We start from the raw sequence: 26181 nt of genomic DNA on the forward strand, positions 1-26181 counted from the left end.
TTTAGGAATTAAGGTGCGCTATTAGCTTTCCCTATTCAGTTATCAGTTGTCGTAGGCTCAAGTCCTACCTTCTGATCCAGCTCTGGTATAGCTAAATGTATTACACACGTTCACGTAGTACCAGCTGTGCCTCTGCTTCTCTGCATTTTGCACCAGACTATAATCACGCAGATGCCACTTACCCTCTCAGACTCCAGAACCGGAGAATTGTTGCAAAGCTTGGTGTCCCAAAAAGGAACACAAGATTGTCAGTAAGCCCATTTCACATATTAATAAATAAAATACTTGACTTCTGCAGATTAATATAGTGAGCATAAGGTGCAGATATGGACTGTATTTCACTGCATTACAGTTGCCACTGGAATTCCCAGAGGGGTCATTCTGCTTGCTACTCTGATGTTAATAAGCTCTCTGTGAATAAGAAAGCACTTCCTGCACACCTTGACGCTGCTTCAGAACAGTCAAAGCAAGCTGCTGGACCCTAGCATTGTTAAGCTGTTGCATGCTACAGAAACTACCAAACAGGCCACAGACTTCTTAGGCAACATTTTGGAAAGCCAACTGAGTTTTTGAAGCTACAAAGACCTACAGAAAAAAAAAACCCAACTGAGTTAGCATAGGAATTCAATATTAGTTTCATACATAATGGAAGACAGAACTTTATAGCTTGATACAAATCAAGGTGTCTCTCTCTGGTCTGCAGTTTGACAAGGCAATGCATTTCACAAAGGTAACACCAGTACTGCCAACATATTAGGCTCACATGGAGAGAAACACCATGGAAGGATTTGATCCTGCCAATGCAAGAAGTTATCTTCAACTCCTTGGAGGAGAACAGAGGAGGAAAACTGCTCTCGGGCACAGAAGCACACTGAGCAAATATATGTAGGAATTTCAGACACGGACACAGGCTGAACCAAACACTCCTCTATGATGTGAATGTATCCCTCAGTTTGGATGACTCTCTCAAGATGTACCCAAATCCTATATGCACAATTCGAGCTATATTCCCCGCAGGTTGTGGCAGCACACTTACATCCTCCCTAAGTGAGCTAAAAGATAACGACTTAGAATGCACTTTTATTTCAACCTTACATAGGTAGGTCATTTGTTTTTTAAATCTCACTTTCCATTCTTATGGAAAAATATTTCTGGAACAAGCTTACCTCAGTTTGCCTGTTTTCTGATGTCCTTTGTTACAGAAAGCAGGGATAAATTAGCTCTGGATAAAAGGTAGCCCATGCATAGTCTCAGCTTTTACAAAGTGGCTTTCTATCAATCAGACTAATTGGGTTTAATCTACAATTTTGTTCATGCACGCACACGAGAAAGGCTTCTGGATTCTTTAGGTTTAACTGCTTGACAACTGGCATCAGCTATGGCAAAGTTCATCGGTAACAGTTATCAATTAACACTGCACAAGTATTTAAAAAAACGGAAGTTTATTCATCTTTCAATGGCTCAAATAGCAAATAAAAGGACAGGATAAGGCATCAGCCAAGACAAGTTTCATGTGTCCAGTGGCTTCATAACACCTCAATTCCCAGTATACAGGTTCCAATGCAAAGTCACGATGTTAGTGGTTAGACTCCCTGGCTAAATAGACCCAAATAAGTACACGGTAAGATGAAGACTGGCTTATTTGCCAGAGTTACATGAGTAACTTTAATTCTGCACTTGGCAGTCTACTAAATGCACATACAAAATTCCTATTGATAAATATTTAACATGACAAATATAACTTCTAAGACTTGAGTCCCTAAAATGTCTGTTAACATGGAAGTTAAATATTTGTTACCTAGTTTGCTTGAGCACATTTTAAACTGTCAGTTATAGGCTTATGCATGTATAAAAAGTCTACCAGTTTGTGGAATTGACCAAGCCTGTCTTACCCCAGAGGAGTCAAAAACCCTCAACTACTCTGGTATATTTTCAGTTAAGATGCAGCATACTAACTGTGTGCTAGTACTCTTGCTGTTCTGAAGCAACCGAGGCAGTATGTTTTGTTTGGGGATTTTGGATGCACATGGTAAATGTTTCTGTATTGTAAAGCATGATTGATTGTTTAATATCAACATTAACTAGAAAAAGTAGCTACAATGTTCCCTGTTTGAAAATCAACATAAACTAGACTAAACAGTACAAAACCTGCAAAAAGCTTCAGCATAACACACCATGTTCCCGTAGCTGAGTATTAGGAACACAAAAGAAAATAACTGATGACACCAGAATTTCTCATACATCTCAACTTAATATATTAGCGCTACTCAGGTCCACTCCACCCACCTCCAGGGATTTTAAACCCAAGGGACATCTGGACAAAAATCTACTTGCAGAAGGGAAGTTTCAAGGTATCAGCACATTAAGTTTTAAACAACCATTTCAGTCTTAGATGTGCCACAGGCTCATGATTTCAGTCTCTCATGAATTCTGACCTTTAAGCTACCGCATTGTTTACCAAGTTACAGATGACAGAATATGTCTATATTATTCACAATATCAGAGTATGGCACACATTTAAAGAACAGACACTGCTAGCAGACAGCTAGTTAGCAAAATCATCCACGTAACTTGGCTCCACAGAGAGGGCAGCCTCGCACTGATGCGCAGGAACAGTCTCCATGCAACAAAGTTGAAAATACACCCTTGACTAAGCAACCTGCTATGTTTAGGTTTTTAAATTAAGGCATATTCAAATGTTTCAACGTAAAAGATCACATGACTCTTCTAGGTTAATCAGGTAATGCAGAACCACATATAATTTTCCCCAACATAACTGTTCACATATACATTATTCTTTTCTAATTTGCATAACTTCATGGCAAAACAGCTGCATACCGCTTCGTTAGGTATCACGTTTACAATTGTAATTTTCAAGGCAACAAAAGACAAGATGAATTGACAGTTACCAGTGATAAAAAAGTATGCTTTACAAGAACCCACAAAGTAATACTTCCCCGCTCTGTTCACTATTAAAGAAAAGACTGCCTACGAAACACTACATTCAGAAGAAATGTGAGAAGGTAGGCAATTATGAAATGGACTGAACTTTGCTTCTCTTGAAGCCACATCTTTTTTTTTCAGTGAATTTGACTTTCAGTGCAGCTCCAATTCATGCTTTTAGTGGTACATTACAATTTCCAACATGTTAAGAGTAATTTCAGTCACTTGAGCCTTCAGTGGCATGCTTATAAATTATGGGGTTTATTAGTATGATCAGGGTAGGAAAGGAATTCAGGGTTTTGATTATAAAATGCAACATCTTTCTCTGATCCTCTTAGCTAGGCTTTTTCTTTTCTTCTTCCCATTCTTTTCTTTGCTGTCTTCCATTTTTCTGGCTCTAATTTCTCTCATTAAATCAAAAAACACCTAAAAAAAAGATGTAATAATGTAAATGCAAAAACAGTCAGACATGAGTTAATTTAAGTTTTCACTGACAATGCATTTTGGTTGGTTAGAATAAAGTCAATTATATGCAACCAGTTTGAGTGAACATAAAAATACTCCAACAAATCTTTCACTGGTTTTGAAGGCCAAGTTGATATGATGCAATCCTGCATCTTTCATGGTACCATAATGTTCCCCTGTCCTCTGATATTTACTTAAGAATCCTGTCAGACAGTTTTCCACAAGGACTGAAACAACAGTCATCTTCGGCCAAGATTTTTTAAACATATTACCTACATCTTACTGAGGAGACTCAAGGAAATCAGTTTATGTTTCAAGTATTTTCAGTGGTGAGCTGTAAACACTGAAAAATTGCAACACCCAATTCTATAGACATATTAACAGAGCAGTGGCGTACACTGAACACTTCATGGTCAGCATGTTCCACGATGCAAGTCTAAACACAAAGTGCCTGGGGGCGAGTTGTGTGATCGGCATTTCCTTTAAAGCAAAGCTATCAATCATAACTACACAAACAATTTTTAAATCAGGTAATCTCAATGGCCATATTGCAATCTCAAAGTACATATGAACTTCATTTTTGTCAAGTGGTTTAGCAGGAAACAAAAATGACAAAGGTGGAGATACACCAGTGGCTGTTTAAGAGAGACCCTACTGTCAGTTAAGGCTTTATGATTGGACTATATAAAGGTACTTTATTCATGTGAAAAGCAGATCTTGACTTGATTTGCAGGAGGCTACAGCAAATAGTCATTTAATCTTTATAGTTTTATTGTAGCAAATCAGTTGAGCATTTCTAACACTTTTCTCTCTCAGGAGATATTTTCCAACCTTAATTGTATGATTCCATGTTATCTAGATCCATGTGAGGGGACTTGATCTATTTCTGTGAAACATGGACAGTACAGGGCCTGAAAAGCTCCTCCACAGAGCTCAGTAGGTTTTTATTTGCAATGACACTAGTCTCATATTGACTGCAGCAGAAACACCAACCTTCATTACACAGGATTTGAGGAAAATCAATGTAACTAAATATTTCTGTCAAGAAATAAGATTCCCTTTAAATTTCTAAATGTGCACTAAGTTCCTTGCTTGTACTTAAATCTGTGCAAATGGTACGATGCAACTGCCAACTTGCTTAAACACTGATACTGTAAATACAGAATTTAGCTGCCTGGGGTACATAACTTTCTGAGAAGTTATGAAAGTAAGTAGAAGCCAGCTGTGTTTCCCCCCACTGAGCAAACCCACTATTCTGGAATTCAGACAAATAGAATAGTAACTTCATTTCACAAACAAACCTCATTACTTCAGATGCTCTAAGTAACTAAGAACACCTGGTATTTGCTAGCACCAGCAAAGCCTCATTTGTGGACTACCAAACCTTAATTCTATCTGATACATGCTAACGTGGATCCATAATGCCACCAGCTTCAAAAAGAAATTTGGAGCTCTGTAGTAGCTTACCGTATGTGTGCAAAAGCTCTCGATTAGAGAGCTATAAAAAAAAATATATATATCCACATACACTTTTCCCCAGCTGCTAAAGGATGGAAGTACATTCTGAAGAGCTGGAAATTCCTACATTGCTGTAACAGATGGATATTAACTGCAATCATGCACAAAAACTGAGAGATGTACTAGTTTTTATAATTAAAAAAATCAAAGCTGTATTCAACAATAAGACTGAGTTCTGCTGCATTTAATTGACTTAATTTTCCCTACAGAACAGCTTGAAGTTCTTACTGTAGTACTGAACACCAATTTATTTCTTCAGGAAGGCAACTGACAGGAGACAACATTCAAATTTAAGTTACTGTAAAACAGAACTCATTACAGCTGTCATGCTGACAGCTCAGATGTAAGGATTTACATTAGAGTATTTTTTAATGTGCGATTAAGTCTCTCAGTAGCTCTGAAAGGAAAGGTTGGCACACTGAACTAAACTACTTATTTCTTTTGCCATGCATCTGTTACTCTTGGAGTCTACAAGGCTGAGAGTTATTCCGAATTCTGTATTCCAAGAAGCCCCATCTTTTAAAGTTATAGCTGAAATACTTAGAACTAATCAATAATCTATCTTCTGGGAGACAAAGATTCTCTGTCTCTTTTCTCATGACCTTCTGAACCAGGTTTTATCCCTGAAAACTCAGGAGGCACTTCTAAGCTTAAAAGGGTTCAACCATTCTTCGTCAAAGCATCATACAAGCAGGCAACTGGTTAGATGAGGGCAGAGAGGGCTCCAATCCCTCCTTTGCCTACTTTGTAAGCTGTTTGATTCTGGCCAAGGATCAGACAGCATTCCTCACTGTTCAGAAGCAGATTGTCTTCTAGTTATGGAAAACACAGTCAGAAGTCTAGGCCAAAATAGCTGCCTCAAGAAATTTTTAATGAAATCAGGTCTTGTATAATGTCTCCTTGCAGTTTAGGATGGGATAAACTTGTTATGCCTAATATTTTCGCTGTTCTACATGAAGTCACATAGTCACACACTCACGGCCAGTTAAGGGAGAAGAGTATTTAATCCAAATTTCACAAAAAAATGCTAAAATAATGAACATATATAGTACGACACACAGAAAAGAGATACAAAGTAAAAACTGATGGAGAGATTCTTTGTGTTAAGAGGCCAGTTATTACCTTGTCAACATTGGCTCGTGTTTTCGCAGAAGTTTCCACATAGTTAACATTCCACTGATCAGCTCTGTTTTTTGCTTCTTCTACAGAAACTTGCCTTTTATCTTCCAAATCTGATTTGTTACCAACTAGCAAAAAGGGAACATTCTCATCTTCTTTTACTCTTAATATCTGCTCCCTGGAGGGGGGGGAGGGAAAAAAAGGAAAAGAAGGATTAAGCATGGCACAGAGTACTATTCTTAGAACACAAAAAGAAGAACTTGGACTAAGCACTCTTCCATCTTACAGTGAAAACCCACTTATTCCTTTTATGAAGCTTATGTAACAGCTTCTTAAACCTTAACAGCTTCTTAAAATCTTAAACCTCATTATGACATTATACAGAATGAAGACAGAAGCAGCCAACTAGTCCCCAGGAAGGAAGAAGGTGAGTCAGTAAGAAACTAAAAAAGTAGAACAGGATTAGTTTAGGTGAGAATTTATAATCAGTAAGCCATTCCTTTTACTAAAGGTGTTACTTGAGAGCATTTACCATTGCTTTTATATTAGTATGTGATTGCCATTTTTAAGTTACCCAAACTTCAGTTTTACACTCGATTTTTTCCTTAATAAAATGCATGTGCCATTTTTGAAGCTGATTAAATGGTCTACAGCATACCAAGAGAAAAATCTCCTTTTCAGGAATCTTTCTGCAGTCAATTATATTCAGTCTCTGCAGAGATCTTTATTCAGTTATAAGCCAGTGTACAGATACAAGTTGTACATGCATCAGATTTTTAAGGAGAGACCCTTCCACAGTTTGAACTGCTAGGATGAAGGGTTTAAAGTTGTAAATAAAACTCAGTACTACAAATGGTTTGGTACATAAGTCTTCAACACTGAAAAAAATAATCAAAGTTTTCTTCTAACCAGAAATGCATTAAAAGTACCAGGAAGAACATTTTTCTCCCAGAAGAGGGGATATTCTCTACTTTGTCTCAGAAAGGAGTATAAAGTCAGTAGTGAAATGTAGCCCTTCATTGTGGAGCAGTTTCTGAAAGATTGACAAAAAGCATGGAGAAACAAATTCCTTTTGCTGGCTGAGGTGAAACCTGTTGCCAGACTTAAAGCTTAATGGAGAGTCACTGAAGAGAGTTAATTAACTGATACTCTAAAGGGCCTTGATTTGGTGTACAGCAGAATCTTCCTGCTGTTAGAAAAAGTTCTGAATAGCACACAGTCTTGAGGAGGAAGTCTGCTCACAGGGCTGAGAAACTGCAGGTAGCCCAAACTTTTTTTAAACCAACACACATGTATTTGAGGCAGCTTGTAAGACCACATTCATCTCTGAGGTGTAATCAAAGCAACATTCCTCGTGTCTCTCACAAATATCACTGCAAATGTTTTAACAGGGTCTGTTCAAATCCAAAGGAATCCAAAAGTAGTTTGAATAGCCTGTGGATTAGGAAGGGTGGCCAGAAGAACACTCAGTGTGTCACTGCAGTATCTGTGCAAATACGACTTCTGCTAAAAACTAGTAGCTTTCAACACCAATTGTTCAGGCATCACTAATTTCACCATGCAAAGAGTTACTCTAACAGCAATCCAGATGACTGCATTCCCCTTTGAGACCTCTCTGAAGACTGATTATCTCCTAAACAAGAAATATCTAAATAATGATATACCAGCCTGAAATCTAGAATTAAAAAAATATTTGGGGCCAGACTAATTCTACCCAAAGCAAATTCATATTTTATCAAACTGTCTTTCAAATATTTAAAAGTTTAGTCATTGTAGGTCTGCTTTCTATTGAAAAAAAAAAAATTACTTGGAGCAATGGTATTTCAGAGCACACCAGGACCCCCATCGAAGACACTGGATAGCAGTAAACAGCTCTCCTGTTGGAGTTCTGCCATTCCAGCAGAACAAAATTCCATGGAAACAATCAAACATCCAAATTCTTCTTGTCAATTTCTTTCACATCTGTCTCTTAAGTAGTATTCCTTCAGGCTGCTCAACAAAGCGAAAGGTATCTTAACTGTACCTTCAAGAGATACAGGTTACATGTACGCAGAGCGGAAAAAATGTATTTTTCCAGAGTTACATTTTACCATTTAGGCTTCTACAGTTTCAAAGGCAACTTGAAAGGCACTTTCAGATTCGGATTGGGGAGAGTTTTAATCTCTTCATCGAAGGAATTTTTTTCTTCCATTTTTGCTGTTTCAGCATGCATGTTGTGAACACTCACCTTTGCCAGAAAAGTAGGGCTTCCTCTAGAACCCCAGAAGATCATGTACTCTGAAGCATTAATAGGATTTTAAACAGATTTGAATAGGTCATTTTGCACTCTAGGGAAGCTCAACTACACTGAGTAGTCCTCCAGACTTGACAATACCTAGCATAAGCCTGCAAACCAATCAAGGCCTGCCCCTTCCTCCCTCTCACACATATACAGACACACAAATAAAGAAGTAATAAAACAAAAAACTCACTTTTTCCCCTCCATACCTCTTCCTACTCCCTCAGGGATATTAAACATACTCTGATACTTAGTGCTAATTAAGTTGAACTGTGACAGCATCTCCGAAAAGCATTATTTCAGTAGGATGCAGATAATTTGTTTTTATATTTGTTTCCTTATATTTATCTCAAAGGTTATCTCCTCTCCTATTTCACTACACTTTGAACCAGTAAAATTTTTTTTCTGGTCTCTCTTTTTTTTTAATACAGTGATGAGTGATTTAAATAGGCTTTCTCTCTCAACCAAAATTAAGCACCTTTAATATACTGCTGCCTGTTTAATAGGAGCTTACCATAATAAGGGTTTTAATATGCTGCATGCCTGAAAAGCATCTTAAAAACCCTATCTTGTTTAAATCTTTACTACACCAGAAAGATCCAGTCCCAAATTTTGTTTTTCCCACATTGCTCTCTATTAAGTAAAATACTAAATTTGATGGGAAGGGTGAATGCTATGCAGAACTTTTGTCTTGTAAATTAAAAAAATTACATTAGTTTCTTTTACAGAGAAAAATTCCATTCAAGCAAAACTGAAGGGACAGATTACAGCAGGCCTTTACACAAAATGCACAGCTATAATGGAATATACAAAGATACACCTCATCGCTGTTATTCATAAAATCATCTTTAAGAGATAGAAAGATTTGTTGTTGACACCGTGCGTTTCACTCTCCCAGAACACACTGCGCATACTTCACATTGCCTAAGACTCTGCAGACAGATATCACTAGATGTGGTGGTTCTGCGCAGTTTTCAACTGGAATCAGGTCATGTCATCTTTATAACTATGAAGTATGCTAGCATAAAACAGCTGGATATGCTACAGCTGCCTTTTTGTTCCAGGCGGTGTTTCACAGGTTAAGAGAAAGACAACATAATCCTCTATATGAAGCAAGAACTAAATAAGACAACTCTGGGAGCGTGTAGTGTACGTTACATGCAACCATACAGTATATAAGCAATTTTTCTCAGATCCATTACTTTGGATAGCAGTATGCCTACTCACAAATACTGCTTCTTAGCACAAGAGCCAAACAACAATGATTTACAAAGGGCAGAAGCCTTCCGAACATTGCTATGAATCTGCTCTGTGGCAATAGCCTTTTTGGTATTCAGAAGCACAGCAGAGAAGATATCTGAAGGGGTACAGATAGCAAAGGCATGGCTAAGCATCTGTTCAAAACATTATGTGACTACAGTAAGAGCTGTCATCTAATCTGGACTATCATAAGGATATTACAAAACAAAAAAATATCACTTGTAATTACCTCATTGTAATGAGAATAATTATCTTGCCTGGTAACTTACCTGAAGTCTGCAGTCGCTGCAAAGGATTCCAGTTCTGTAATAGAGAAGACACAAAGAAAGCCTTCTCCACTTCGAAAGTAGTTGTCTCTAATTGCAGCATAGTCCTCCTGCCCTGCTGTGTCCAAAATATCAATTTGAACTTCTTCACCATCCAGAACCACCTTTTTCCTGTAGCTGTCTGCTTTGGTGGGCTCATAATCTTCAACAAACTAGAAAAAAAACCCTCCATGTATAAAATCATGCCTGTACAGGCAAATGCTTCTATTTGCATATAAGGATATAACAAACCTCTTATATGGTTACAGTAACTAATAAACAAGCATATGTATTTAGGCTATGTGAAGTACTCAAATGATTCGTAGTTAAAGCAGGCTCTCCATCAACCCAAACAGTTGATAGATTTTTGCTTTCTTCAGCCATTACAAGGAGGTTTTAGAGAGATAACTGAAAAACATCAATGTCTGTACACTACCCAAGCCTCTGCTTCTGGTCAAGCAGAACATCTGGCTGAGTTTCATTATGCTATCAGGTAGTCCTGACTTTGAATATATTTACTATCAATTTTTAAAGAAGCCATAAGTTCTGCCTTTTAATCAAAAAGAATGAATTTTACTGGAAAAAAGTTGGGAAACAAGAAACATTCTTTCCTCTCTTCAACAGCAGCATAAAACACATGGAAAAAATTGGCTAATATTTCAGGCATCATGCAACTCGCCTAAATGAAGAAGCTTTGAGCTATAACACCTAAATAAGTTTAATAGGTCTAGTGAACAATGACATAATATACTGATAATACGACAGAACATCTAATTGCTTGAACGTCTGAAAAAATCTGAATTATTCCTTCACAGGTGTCTCTTGAGGTTAAGTCACTAAATCTCAAAAAATATTTTTGTTCAATTCAGTTGCTGACTTTCATACTACATCATGTACATTTAGATCCTTTCAGAAGATCCCTGTACTAATGAATGCTTAAATAACCCTACATAGCAGACATCTCCTGAGATAAGTTTTAGTGCAAATTCTTACCTCATCATACATGAACTGTAGTGTTAAAGCAGATTTTCCTACACCACCACTTCCCACCATGATGACTTTGTGTAAAGCCAATGAATTCTGTCCTTTAGGCTTATTTGCTGCCATCTTCGGATTGCCGAAAATTCACAGGTGTAAAACGAAAAAATCTAGAAGAAAAATATTGCTTCATTAGATTTCTTTTCCCTCTCCCACATGCACTGTTCAAAGTGGATTTGGTTTAAACCCCTCCATATCTAAGGTCTTAATTTCAGTACTGCTATCTTCAGTGAAAGCTGCTTTTTCACTGGAAACTGTTCCACAAATTACACTGAGCTCATCTTTTTTTGTAGCATGAGCAATGAAAGCCTTCACCATTTGGGAAGGGCACAAATGAGTTCCAAGACCATCCATCCAAGATGCAATTAAGGGAAAAGGTTTCTATTCTGGTATGTAGCACTTTCTTTTAGACACACAGTATTTGTCAAGAATTCTTGTTAGTTTACTAAGCACGAATTGAAAAAGGAAGCCACAGTGAGTCAACACCATACAAGAAAACATGAGATATGACAGCTGCACAGGAAAGAAAACAGACATTTGAAGGAATTTCCAGCCTAAATAGCAAGCACCAAGACACAGCAGCAGCAAGGACTAGTGTACTTTTTCAGAGAAAAGCAAGCAAATACGTCACTTAAAACCTAAAAATACTCCCCTTCAGTAAGTCAATCAGGAACTGAAAAATAACTTAATTTACACAGAATGGAAAGATTCAACTTGCCTTCCTAGGCTACAAATGCTGTTAGTCTGTATATTTAGAATAGTTGTCTTGGTCCACAACTGCTTACTCAAACACAAATCACTGCACCTCACCAATACCAAAGAGCTCTATGACAGTTAATTCACACACAGTATAATATGCATGTGCATGCCTACAGAAAGTAACAATCCCATTCCCATTAGCTTTTCTTTTTAAAAATCATGTTTAGTTTTAGCAGATCTCTAACTACTAGCTTCCCAAAGCTTTGTTTCATTCCCTGCCTATCCCAACAGTAATATTATAGTATTTGTGTCATATGAAGACAGAGTATTTTGTCTGCTTGCACAGTTCTTGAGACATGGGAAAGTCACTGCACAGTGACAGAACGTAGCCTCCTCCAGCGATTTAAGGTCAAAACAAGCTCTGATGTCCAAAAAACACGACATCTACATTACAGAAGATGTAAACACAAGAGACACCTATAGTAGCAACCAAGAACCAAATGTGACTTAGATTTTGTTAATTAGAAGGCTCAAAAAGAGCACATTCACATGACAGCAGAGTTTAGTTATATACAGAACTATCAGATAATACAGTGTAGTAACAAGACACCATTACCCATCATGATCATTTGACAATCTCACACTAACATTACATCTTCCTGCATAATGAATCACCTTTGTGCGCAGCTTAATCATAATGTGAAGCATGACAGTTTTATTAAAACTTACATCAAAATCCATAGCTGAGGACACGCACTAAGGTTTTGTTAGCAGTGAGGCACTTAAGTGTAAAAGCATGCTGACTGATGCTTCGTTAGAGATTTAGCCAATCCTTCCTGGAATTAAAGAATAGATAAATAAAAAGGTGCAGTGGTTTTGGCTGGGATAGAGTTAATTTTCTTCATAATAACTGGTATAGTGCCATGTTTTGTATTTGTGATGAAAACAGTGATGATAACACACAGATGTTGTAGCTATGGCTGAACAGTGCTTACACAGTGTCAAGGCCTTTTCTGGTTCTCACGCTGCCCTGCCAGCGAGTAGGCTGGGGGTGGGCAAGCAGGCGGGAGGGATGCAGCTGGGACAGTCGACCAGAGGGATATCACATCCCATAGCCTAGCAATGAAAGCTGGCAGGGAAGTTTGCCAAGGCTGCCGTTGCTCAGGGGACTGGCTGGGCGTTGGTCGGCTAGTGGCAAGCAATTTTTATCCCCCCCCCCATGTTTTCCTTGGTTTTGTTTTGCTATTTTTAAAAACTTATTAAATTGTCATTATCTCAACCCATGAGTTTCCTTACTTTTTTAACACTAAATGATAGAAAATTTTTTTCAGATTATCTAAATGATAGAAGCACAAGTAAGCTGCTTTGCTCATTAGAGATATAGCAGAGAAATATAACTAACTTTATGTTACAAATTCTTCTAAAAAGCAGATGGATGACAAAAACACGTTTCAGTTTTGGCCATTATGGCTTTCAAAGAACCATTTCTTTCTTTTTACTCAAGAGGGAGTATGAGAACATGAAAATAGCTCCAAGCCATGTGTACATTTTCAACCTGCTATGTTGCATTTTGAACTACTCCACATTGTTTTGTCTCTGCACTTTTCTATTAAAAGGAAAAAATGTATCCTGAAAGTCATGCTTGCTTGTCTTTAGTATGTATTTCAGACAAGTAATATAAAGAAAATTCCTATGAATTCTAGTCATCAGCTGACAACAGCTTACTAAGCAATAAAACGACTATTCTATAAGCATTTCAATACTGAAGAAGTCCAAATGAATTCAGCAGAGTCTGTGACAAGTGAGTTTGTGCAAAATCAATACTACCATCTGTGAAAAAATTAAAATACACAATAGTAAGGTTTCATTGTACTATTTATTGTAAATTAACCTATGGTCTTTAAGTAGATTGAGCAGTGTGAAAATTCGTATTTTACTAGAAGTTGCAATTCAACAAGTAGCACCCCAGTGTGACAAAGAGAAGCTACCACTTTTTGTACTTTGTGCAGCAGTTGATACATACTTGAAAAGCCAAACAACAATGCCCAGCCAATAAGATCCTTATAATCGCGTTAGTGACAATGCTCCTTTTCACTAAAAATTCCTTAACAAGAAAGATTTTATGGCAGCCAAACATTTTCCAAAGCCTTGATAACATCCTTTCAAAGAAGCATAAGAGGTTGAGTCAAAGAAAGAAACCTGGAATTAAAAAAAACCTGACCCAACCAGTCAAAGCAGTATCTTGAGTCATCAATAACCATCAGTTAACAACATTCCAGTAAGATACTGAAGATAGCAAAACTTCATGCTACCACAGACTTCAAATCTTAAAGATAAGCTTGTCATAAATACTCTGCCACATTTTGTAGTGGGAGGAGGCTCAGGGAGGTCAGGTTGGCTGGCAAAATTCAGGCCTGCTGAATGTCAGACAGTGTGAAAGAGAGAGAAATAAGTTACAAACAAAGCAAGTAGAGTCTGATACTGGGCAAACAACACTCAATCCAGGGAAACTGCTTCAGAGCAAGTATTCTGCCAGAGAGGAGAAAGACCTTGAAAGTGAAAAGTCTTGAGCTACTGCCACATACCTGTTTCAGTTGGCTTTCAAAAGCAACACGGAGCATAGATTCCAATTGTAACAGTAAAGCAAAGCACCTGAGATGAAGTTTCATGCAAAGTAGTTTTTCTACCCTTAATTTATGTAGCCCAACTTATTTTCATAAGTAGTATTAATTTGGGTCATTTCTAGTTTCTGACTTGTCCTACTTTATAATTATAATAAAACTGACAGACTGTGGCAAGAACCCTGTTGTATGAAGCTTAAAAAAGCACACTTTCATATTACGTGTACTGTGGTGTTTTGTTTTTTTTTTTAATCTTCACAGTGCAAAATTGTTTAGGGCTCAGAAGATAAACATGGGCTTATCCTGCAGTAGAATCCTATGTCACCCTACAGCAGAGAGAGGTTCACACAGAGCCAAGCAGGGTGTTGTCAATAGCTGTATTATCCATTTACACAGGTCAGCTTTTACCACACTCATTGGTAATCCCCATTGCAGCAATACCGCTGATGACTTATATGAAAGTTTATTTTTGAACAGTTCTTTGTGTAGTCTAACAAGTTGGAAGGGAAGTGAAAGCTTAACAGGCCCAACAATGTACTGCCATACCTTCACTTGGAAGGGTGGGAACCTTGTCTAACCATCATGCTATGGATTGCTCCTCACCTTCACTGCAGATAAACTCCTAAAACTGCCCTTTTCCAACATGTTTGAGCAGATAAGGGCACAAATAAATGAATCTCAGTGGCTGCTCTGCCAAAGTAAGCAGTTCTCAAAGCTCCTACAGCTGCTTATTCCCTGCTTGCAGATAACCAGCCCCATGATTCTGTGCTCCATTTAATAGCAAGCTTCCAGTTGGAGCCAGGAGCATTTTTGTAGAGCCAGGTTAGGGAACAATTAGATTAAATCAGAACTGCAGGAGTAGGGATTGTAATTCATGTTAGCATCAGCAATGGCATCTTGTCTAATAGTCTAGAAATCTGGTCAGGAGAAAAGAGTAGGTAGCTAAACTTTTAAGATCATCCTACATGATTAAGATCATGCAGCAACAGGAACTTGTAGCTGAAGTTGGTAAAACTGTTGCCTGTCTTGAGTGACTGGCTTCTACCTGTATCAATACTAACTTCTCCCGAGTTTTACACTTCACATAGCAGGCCCTCTGTGTAAGACAATGTTATCTCTAGTCCTCCATGGAGTTAAACACAACATTCAGCTCCACCCAGCAGAGGAGTGAGCTGGAGAGTGGACAAGGCTTGGACAAGACTTGGACAAGGTAAGCATCAAGTCAACTTCTGCATAAAGTCTTGGAGCACAGAGTGATTATCTAAATCCACTAGAGTAGGTAAGATGATCAGGTGCCAGCAATAAGAGGTTTTAATCTCCAGGGACAATGTTTTCAGGGAAGGTGTCTTTGCAAATACATGGTAAAGAGGAAGAAAAGGAAGGGGAAAAAAAAGTAGGAACCCTTGACCTCCCTACTACATTAGTCTTTATTTTCTCCTCCCATCTACTTCTTCAGCCCAATAAATTGAGACATAAAAATATGCTTATGGGTGAAAAAAACCTTACGCTTTTTATCCCCTCACTCATCTTGCTCATCTGATCAAATTCAGAAGGCTTCTCTTAAGTTGTCCTATTTCTTAGATTATTTTTTCTTACAGAATGACTTGCTCCAAAACAATTAATTGAAGCATACTTCCTTACATATCTATGCCATTTGTCCTCTACATCCCTCCTCAGTGCAATAATATCAATGTTCAAACACCAAAACGGAGCAAAAAAGCAGCCAACAGAGTAGCTGTGTACCCACCCAAGCAGGACAACAGACAATCAGCTCAGATCACTTCCCTTCCTTCACAGGGAGTACTGGTACAGATTTCTCCCTCTTTAGCCAGCAGCACATATTCAGGACGCTTATGGGAACAATCATATCCAAGACACCTAAACCTCTGTCAAAATGTACCCAAAACTGGCCAATAGGCCATAAATTAATGAAGAACAAAGCATATGATCAGGCTCATTTTCTTAGAGAATGCGACTAAAAGAGGCCAAAAAGCTACTCTGTCCATTTTCATCCCCTGGAGTCCAGTAAGTGCAATGTCAGTGAGAGCAGACCAAGTAAGAAGCATTACACTGAAGTCACATCATTACAGGCACAAATTCAGCTGGCATCTTCTGCAGCACTATACATAAAGCTGAATGCAGGCTTTATGAAAGTGCAGTTGTCCTTAACAGGAGGACTTTGATTTGCTGCAGACATTTGCTTGAAGGGGACTAGTTAAACATAGCTTTGTGTTTAAAGCTAGTTGGTACAGTTAGTATAGTAGGTTCTAGCTAATAAGTAGAGATAGTGGTGCTTCTCTTCAATTCCAAAACAATTTCCTACATTGTTATTTTTACAGCCTTCATAAAACTATGACATCAAAACTTAATTCCAGTCCTTTTGTTTCCTTTAAGAGAAGATTACATAAAGATTTGCAAGGCTGTCACATTAACCTCATTACCCACTCACTCTTATGATGAGTAACTTTCTTCCCTGAAGACTGTTTTATATAATGAGCATCAATTACAACCAGTAGCTCATACATCACAGAACCTGGTTTTACTCTGTTTTTTAACTGAGCTAGATTTTGATACATTTTAAGGAACAGGAATAATTTAATTGAAATCTGTGAGCTACCTGCACAATACTAAGAACTACAGTTAGTACGCTTTGACAACAATGCTTCCAGAAAGGCAAAATATTGTATCACTTATTGAACAATTAAAGAAAATTAGTAATGGAGACTCCTGTTCTTCTAAACAAATAACTCTATCATTTATTTAATTGAAGAAACTAATACCTGCACTACTTTTTACTTTACACTTAGTATATCTGTCACCTCCACAAACATTAGCTACAACTTTTTATCTCATTCTAAAGTGAAAATTTATAGTAATTATTTGACAGTAACCCCATCTTCTAAAGTGAGTTTGAATATTCTCCAAAGTTTCTTGATTCCTAAAGTGATTCACAACTCTGTTGCCTGCATGACCTAGAAATTACAAGTTCAGCTTTCTGAGAAAAAGCACAGGACCAAAAATTTTAGAAAGTGTCAACATATTTCAAGTCCCCAGGGACCATCAAGCAATATAATCTTCTCTGTTATTAAAGGATCACAATTTCATCCGATTACTTCATTGTTTATTAAGTCCAGTAGTTTTGGTTTGGTTAACAGCAGCAAAATTACGCTTGAGAATATACTGCTTGAAAATTATCAGCACAGACTAGCATACTAGATGCAAAGTATCTGGAAGATACCTCAGAATGACTCAGATATTCCTGCAACAAAAATGTTCCTGGAAATGGAGGGAGGCAACTCCAGGCAAGCAAAGCCTAACCCTCCCAACAGCTGCTTCCAATTACGATATCCAAACTAGATCAGCAGAAACACCCTGTGACCCAGGAATAGATAGGATATGTGAGGACATAGGATGGGATACATGATGCCAGCTGTTTTAAGAACTGGAGAGTAAGGAAGTTTTTTAGGTTAGATCAGCATTATTGTAATAGGCATCATCCCATGTCTCAAGTTTGACTGGTGTTGTTACAGTTTAAACATGCAACATCTGTCAAGCTCTGCACAAAGTAACATCAGTATTTTATTAAGGTAGAATGTTTCAAAAATTTAATATTCACTATAAATTCTAAGTAGTTGCTGAAAGTAAGAGGAAGCCAAATGCAAATATTCAAATCTATCTTAGAAATGGCTAGTCTCATTAAACAATGAGACAGGCTGCCTGAACCTCAACGTCAGAACAAGTTAGAAACGCTTTCACAATAAGTTCTTTCCTTTCTCCTGAAAATAATCCTTTGACATAAACCTGTTTAACTGGGAATTAAGATTCACAGCTTCCCATAACTACAACAGGCAGTTAAGTCACATTCAAGGTTTGGTAAGAACCCTTCTTTCCAAAGCTTTCTAGTGCATGCCATAAAAGGTGCTTATCTCTCCCACACCCACAAAACAAGTTTACTAAGCTGACTACACATCTGCTAAGAAAAGTAAAGGGTAGAAAACTGACTTAAGTTCTATCTCTCAGCAGCAGCAAATCTCCTCATGCAAAAGACCTATATTTCTCAGCTTCTTGAGGTAGGTACTTTGAACTGTAACCATATCCAGGTACTGAAACTGGAAAAAATCAACCAGCAAACTCTTCACCAAGTAACTGAGGCCCCACCCATCCTATAAATGACATCATGCCGCTATAAAGAACAGTGGCCCCACATGCCCGCAGCTCTGTGCTCTTAAGACGTCATGACAGGAATTGAGATCCCTCCAACAAGAAGTCAGTAAACCACTAGTAAACAGTAAACAAGTTTACTCCCCGAGGCTCCACAGGGCCTTAGTGCCAGCTTCTGGGTACAGCCGTGACCTATGCAGCAGCTGCTGATGTAGAATAGATATGTATTCCATATGTTTTAAGCCATCATTTCAGCATTGTTACCAAAAAGTCTCTTTGGCATCCTGCAAGAGACTTCTGGGGAGGTACTTCCATAAAGAAATTTCTTTAAACCTCTATGGAACAGCACAAGAAAACACTGACAAACTGAACGGCAGAAATAGTCTGGAACAAAATCAAGGTCTTAAGATTTTGAACCTTGCAATGTACTGAAAAGAAAATGAAGCAGCTACATTATTGTCCACAAAGCGCTGACAAAACCACAACACTCAAGCCCAACTGTGTGTCTGCAAGGCTGATATAAACTGAACCTGCTACAATCTGACAGATACTCTCATATCCTCCCTTCCAGCAGGCACTGACTGGTGTTTGCAACAACTAGGTGGCAAGGCAGTTCAGAAGTTGCTCTGGACAGAAACTAACCTACACTGGTGTTTGGACAGATTAGCTATCTAAACAAGCTTGCTGGCACAAAAGATAGACCAGAAAAACACATACCTGAGCACGGGGAAAGCTTAACTGCAGCACCTCCAGCCTATAAACACTGTGGAAAAACAATGCTTGTGTTTTAAGGTTCCTGAACTGCAATTTTGCACCTGTTGAAGATTCCTCACTTTTTGTGTGATGGCTATTATGGAACATTTGGAAGAATTCTAGATTGTTGCAGTGGTTTACCCGGACAGATCCAGAGATCAGTGGGGAAAGAAGCAAACTGAAGCACAGCACCTAGGTTAACAGCAGCAGCAAGCTTGTTTTCATAGTTCAATTGACCTAAGTTACACTGTGAAGTAATTTTATAATATACACATTTACATGAGAGTCTAGAATACTGTTTCTGCTTCCTCAAGTTCACTACGTGGCTGGTGCCCTATCTCAGTCTATTCTAATCACTGAGGGAACTTAGCTTTCCAAGGTTGACAGTGTTACAGTGTTACTTTAACACAAAGTGTAAGGGTCAGGACTTCTCAGATTAGATTTCTGAATATGGAGGCCTGTAGACTAGAATATTATCGGAGGGCATTAATTTTGTATTGATTTAACATTGTATACCATGAGGAGAGAATAACCAGTAATGGCAGTCATGGTAGAAGAACGAGCAATTACATGTCACTAGCCTGTGAAAGCTATCCCCGCTAAAGATTTGCATGGATTCAGAGGCAAGACAGACAAACAGGCACCAGATGTACGTAGTACCAAACTATGGTACTACAGCTGATTTTCTAGCAAAAGCAAAACTAATGAGGAATGAAAGGCTGAAACAGGGAAGGGGGACATCTGCGGAAGAGGCTCCCATACAAAATACCCATAACCAAGTCTCCTGACAAAAGTCAAGTTACATCCATGGGAGATGCTACATAAAGCAGTAGCTGCTTCTGAATTTTGTACAGCATTTGATATACAAAACAGTTCCCCCTGCCCTCATAAAATATAAAAGGCAAGGCAGAGCCTACAAGGAGGAATTTTAACAACACAGGATCAACAACTCGGGGTCTTTAGTTAGTGCTATTAAACTAAAGACTGAGGGAAGCTCTTCAAGGACACATTTAAGCTAGTGTCACCTAAGACATACTAGCTACAGCCAGTTCCACCCTGTGTTTCAAGTGCAAGAAAGCACAGTTGGAAGCTAACTCTTGACTGATAAGTCAGGCATCACTCACACTTGCACAGAGCTGCTGCTTCCAGCTGTTCTGGAAAGCAAACAGAAATGGAGTTCCCTTGAAGGCACTATGCCAGAGCTTGCAGCATGAGCCTCAGGAGTTCTTTTAAAAGCAGTTCAAGAGTTCTGCATTCAAAAAGTCACTCACAGCATATTCAGTATCATAAAACCAGCTTTTTCTGTCAACCATACTTCAAAAGAAGTCTCAACCACATCACTGTGTCCTTTTTGCCCCATACACTTGCACTTCAACATTCACTATGGAAATTTACGGAAGACTTAAATGTAAGCATTTTGACTTGACTTGAAGTAAATTCTTTAAACAAAGTCTGAATAAGGCTTCCAAAAGACATACTTGAGAAATGTAAGTTTGCCAGAACAAGTCCATAAATCAGATTTCCCTCTAACACAAGTATCTTGTTAATTGCTACCAACCCTATGCTCTTCCTTTAGTTTGAAGTTCAGAATGTCAGATGTGCATTTTCTAGAAAAAGCCAATATCCATATGGTCATTTTTACAGCCAGAAAGGATGACTTAAGACCCACACTCACTAAACCCAAAACTCCACCCAAATAGTTTCACTGATCTATAGGCAAGAAAGTTATTTCATGACAGACAAATCTAGAAACAAATGGTATCTGCAAAGCAAAAACAAGCTCCTGCTAGGCTCGTGGCAGGCTGCACTCAACACTTAAGGAACCTATAGGAGGGATGCCATCCACATATTCTGGTTGGTAGAAGCAGCCTTGTTGTGTTGCAAGCATCTCGCTTCACAGCAAGAAAAGTTCTGGATGCTGACAGTTCAGGGAGTTTATCCTGCCCAAACCGACTTATTTTGCCTCATTAGCCAGTCATATAGTATTATGGTAAAAACTCACATGAACACCCTTAAATTCTTTCAAGGTATTAGCACAGACAGAATGAACACAGAAGCCTTGTTTGAATAACGTTCCTATGAAATTCTTGACATAGAACAAGTTTAAGCTTTCAAATAAAGCATTTGAGACAGGCACTACCTTCTTCCATGTGGTCAGTGCCTAGCTGGATGAAGTTTCAACCAAAGCAGAGTAGGAATACCAAAATACACTATCCTTCACATTTTATTAATTGGCTTCTCACAATGAAGGATGCAGGGAACAAGTGCTCCAGCAGGTACAAGCACGTTTATATCAAAGGCCACAGCACAAATAGTGCAAACACACAGGACTGAAGCCAGGTCATTAGCAAGAGACATCAAGAAGCAGGTACCACCAAATTCTCCGTCTCCTCTTCACAAATACCAGCAAGCGTTCTCTCTCCCCACAGGCAGACTGCATCAATGCACCAGCCAAACGGAACCTAATAAAATAGGAGCATGTTGGATTTTGCATTTCAAAAAATTCCTTTTATTCCTCTAAGGAATCATCCAGCTGTAACAAATAAATGTCATTAGTGAAGTCTGACTTGGCAAAGTAAGTTACTTCATTCATTTTATGACTTTGCCATCTGTTTTACCACCCAATTTTAAATGTGTAAGTACTCTTTTCTTGTATTATTTTAAGAGTGGTACTTTTGTAGCTATAGTTTGTTCCGGTAACTTCTCCTCCTGTTTACCTTCTATGCAGCGCAAATTGTCCCTCCTAAAATCCTAACCATCTGTTTTATTCAGGGGAAGAGGATTTCATGTGTGTGACTCACTGAATGAGACTGGTTTGCAAATACACAGAGACTTGTAATTAACTTTTTGAGTAGGTGATTCAAGGACACAAGTGGTTATAGGCCTGATGTTGCATGGTAATACCACATTCATGAAGTTGAAACACTGTTTAGTCTGATCCCTCCCCATTTTTAGATGCTGTTTATTCTAAAACTATTAGACTTACGATTTTAAAAATTGGTAGAGTCAATCAATCTAGTAGTCCTAAAAGGCCCAATCAGGCAATTAACTGCCTTTTAGTTCAATATATGCTTGCCAATCATATGACAAATGGTAGAGTTTCATGGTTATTTCACATATTATGGGCATAAAACATGCAGTGGCTAGAAATAGATGGCATTCAGTTCATGAACTTAGTATGAAATTATTAATATTCAGGTCAATTTATCAATCTCCACATTCATGTGGTTTTGATCTTGCCCTGCTTAAAATACTGATCAGACTTTTCTTATAGTACCACACAAGACATTTCCAAGTTAAATATTCTCAAATTGTATAGTAACTTTTTAAAATTGCCTTTTTTCCTGTTTGAATTCTTATAGCTCTTATCATGCGTGTGATAATTCATAACGTTGCACAACTGTTATATGACTGGCAAGAATGTAAGTGTGTAAGTTCTAAGTTTTAACAGAACAAGTTTTCTAAAGATGTTCTTTATACAGTAATTTTTGTGAAAATCATGGACCAATTTCTGAACACAGAAGCAAGCATAACGTTCGTTTTAGACTATCCAGCTAACCAAGTGAGGCAGCTATCAAAAACTTGTGATAAACAACGTAAAAATTAGTTTTATAATCACATTCCAATAGCAAGGAATCTTGGAAAAGGCACCGTTAAGGATGGTATACTATCGCACATCACTAGGTGGGTCTCAAGCATGTGTCTCCTCCTATGGCCAGATGCGCAACACAAGCTAAACGCATTTCAGCGGTGGTGACAGACCAAATCCAGTTTACTTTAAAGGTGAGTCTCACCAGGGAGGATCAACTATAGAAGTCTGTCTACGGTGAAATCTGATATCTTTATCAACATTTAATTGATTTAATTATATAATCATATTGCAATGCTAAACACTACCAAGTGTGAGTTGTATTCCTTTCTGTACACGTCAACTTTTAACTTCCAGTAAGAAGTACATGACCTAATACTTTTTCAATGCTGCATGGTGTAATATAGGATTTCCTCTGGCCTACAAAACCTTCCCTACTGCTGAGTTATGAAAACATTTTCTGTCCTGCTGGTCACCTGCATGCTTTCAATTCAGCTGTGGTACTCCTAGTAGCATCAGTTCTCCACAAAGTCAGAAGCTAGTTTTACAGATTTTTTTTTTTTTGTTGAGAGCTTTACTTCTTTTACCATAACACACATACAGTCTGAGTCCTGCATAAAGTCTGGAAAAGTCAGTGTTGTCAAAACCATTCCTGTTGTTCACAGATAACGGTCAGCACAAAAGATCTTAGCCTGCTGAGAAATAGAAATTATGTTCCTGAAAATCTCTCCTTCAAACTACTGGTAACGCAACAATAACTATGCTATCCTGACTGGGTTAGTTATGACCATTTCAGTATTTTACCATATTTTATTTCAATGTTTTGGTGTTGGTTTTTTTTTTTTTTAATATCCTAGTATTTGTTTACAAGACTCTTTCAGTTTCTCCTCCCAGAATTATTTTTTCCTCATATCTGTGAAAGTCTTACCTCCTAAAGTTGTAGTAAAATCTATTACAAAGATTACAATATAAAACTTTGCTGATCAAGCAATGGATGATTTTCTTCAAGTTTTCCAAACTACACTTAAGATCACTAGAACTAATTTGCTTTTGCAGTGCTCTTCAAAATACTCCAGCCTAAAGAAACTCAAACTATGCATATTATACACATGGTTTCAGTTTTAACTCATACACCTTGCAGAGAAGGATACTTTTGTTAGATTATTTCATTCCTCTATCCATTTTGACTGCAAGAGCTATAAAGATCAACCTTTGCAAGACAGAAAATACAGCAGATATAGGTTAACCTTCACTTAATTTTAAGAAAAACAGATGCCTTTCTACTAGAAAAGTTCAACACGTGCCAAACCAAGTTATCTAAAAAGATCAACTTTCCCAATAAGATCCAATGAAAAACTTTAAAGAGATACGACAGTAAAGCAGCTTCTCAAAATAAAAGTCAGGACCTTCTAAGGCTTTTGAATGATTCCAAAACCAAACATTCCATATCTCACTCTTTGGTTCTTGGGCAAAGAGGAATTGAGAAATTCTAGCATTTTGGTGAGCAGCTGCACTATAAAATTCTTCCTTTTAAGTGTAATTGTAAGCCCATCAGTAGAACTAATAGTTACATGCCCAAAGTCAGTGATTGACAGGGAGCCAGTTTCATCGCAGTATGCATACAGGCTTTCCTAGAATATTTTGTGGATCAGCTACTGGCCTCTTGAACACCATCAATCTCCAAATTATAACCTCCCTAGCTCTTTACACGGGAAACACCAGTTGGCAAAGCCTGCAATGGAATTCCTTAACAAAGCACAGAGGCATTAAAGATGTTAAAAGTGAGTATTTTCCCCTTGCAGCAGTAGAAGGGTAAAAAGTTGACATCGTGACTTAAGATCCAAGTTATTATCAAAACAAGATGTAAAGAAGAGGACTGAGACATAGCTTGGATTGAGATTTAGAATTTAACTCCTCTAAATCCAAAAGGCAGCAACAGCTCCTGCTCAACTGTTGTCACACAACCACACCTGAGACAAGTTCTTCCCAGAAAGAACCCTGCAACTGGAAAACCCACTTGGTTAACTTCACCCTTTTTAATATTTCTCAAACAAAAACACCTGTATTTTTTTACTTATTCGTTCTAAAAACAGTCCTTTATGTTACACTATACACAAACAAAATTAGTACTGATGCAAACCAAATTAATAATTCAGACTAGCAGCTTATTGTTCTTACCACAGTCTTCATTAAATAGGGAAAACCAATCAAGTACTATCATTTTATGCATTTCGAGTTACAGTGGGTATCTTCCTATGGGGTACTCCAACACATTGCAGACCACACTGAATTTCAGGATGACAGTTACATGTAGTCACCTTTTCTGCCTTACAAACAGTAACCGTTTAATAACATTTTAGAGGGTGAACTTGCTTAAAAGAAGCAGTTTGGGACATTTAGCCTAATGCATCTGCTCTTTAAATTCTGAATGACTATACTGGACTTCATAGAGAAGGAGCCCAGAGTGCAATGTTTTCTTTCTAGGTTAGGTTCTGTTTTCTTATATACCTTACTTCCAGTGCATATGATGAATCTCAACACTATCATGCCTGATCAGCAGTCAATAAAACACACACAACCTGGAGCATGAAGGAAAGATGCTTTAAGAAATCATACTCACACAGACCAGTGCTGTGGCACTGACTTCACAGTGTAAGCTATACTAATGTAAAACAAATTTCATATTTATTTTCAAATCAGTGACAGCTTCAAAAATGTAAATGCATAAAAAGAGAATTCAAGTTGCAATAAGGTGTACTGAGCTATCAGTCATGACCATACTGGACCAGTCACTGAAGCATTACAATGAACTCTTAATTTGGATAATGTTAAACGTAGATTTTGACCTTAGAGAAACCCGTTGTTAAAAGTGTATGATTTAAAGTGTTATTTCTTAAAATACAAGAGTTCTTAGGATTGGAGTGAAGTTTTTTTTAGGTGTTACACCTCAACAGTGGAATTAATTTAGGTGGTTGAATGCGTAAAAGCTTTATAATTCAGTGATATCATACCAAAATAGCTCTTCCACACAGTAACTATTTGAATTCAGTATCTGATTCTGCTTACTTTGATCTCCATGAGTAACAGTGACGGATGGCTAAGGATGAGCTTCTACCAGCCTTGCTTTGAGTAGAGCCTTCAGGTCCGTCTATTCAAACATCTTCCATGGCGTGACCTCACCAGCCAAGGGTGGGTTTTGTGACTGACACAGAATGCCTGCAGTGTCTGACACATTAACCTTGTTTTCCTGACCATATAGTTTATTTTACTTTCAGGTCTGAAATAAATACCACTGGACAAAGTGTTGCTGGAATTAACTACTTCCATACTAAAACCCTTTCAGGAAACAGCACAGCTACACCAACAGGATTACACTGCTACAGCCCTGAAATGACATATTAGCTTTACTCTGCACTGTCTGATGTGCTTCAG

At 37.9% G+C, this 26181-nt stretch overlaps 1 protein-coding gene across 3 annotated transcripts; it reads right to left on the reverse strand.

Annotated features, from left to right (window-relative positions):
• Positions 1–1425: 1425 nt before the first annotated feature.
• RALA (RAS like proto-oncogene A) lies at positions 1426–21622 on the reverse strand. 3 transcript variants are annotated; one of them, XM_064443860.1, is made up of 6 exons: positions 21533–21622; positions 12355–12461; positions 10882–11036; positions 9853–10061; positions 6049–6223; positions 1426–3369 (listed from the first exon to the last, which is right to left on the reverse strand). In XM_064443860.1, exons 3-6 carry the CDS (start codon positions 10993–10995, stop codon positions 3247–3249), a joined length of 621 nt encoding a protein of 206 aa, XP_064299930.1. In that variant the 5' UTR covers positions 10996–11036; positions 12355–12461; positions 21533–21622; the 3' UTR covers positions 1426–3246. The 3 variants fall into 3 exon arrangements, with proteins under 3 accessions (XP_064299930.1, XP_064299931.1, XP_009498450.1); XM_064443861.1 differs by lacking the exon at positions 12355–12461 and having other exon boundaries at positions 21536–21622; XM_009500155.2 differs by lacking the exon at positions 12355–12461.
• Between the last annotated feature and the right edge of the window lie 4559 nt (positions 21623–26181).

This window comes from Phalacrocorax carbo, chromosome 2, assembly GCF_963921805.1.
Source record: "Phalacrocorax carbo chromosome 2, bPhaCar2.1, whole genome shotgun sequence".
In the NCBI taxonomy this organism is placed as follows: Eukaryota; Metazoa; Chordata; class Aves; order Suliformes; family Phalacrocoracidae; genus Phalacrocorax; species Phalacrocorax carbo.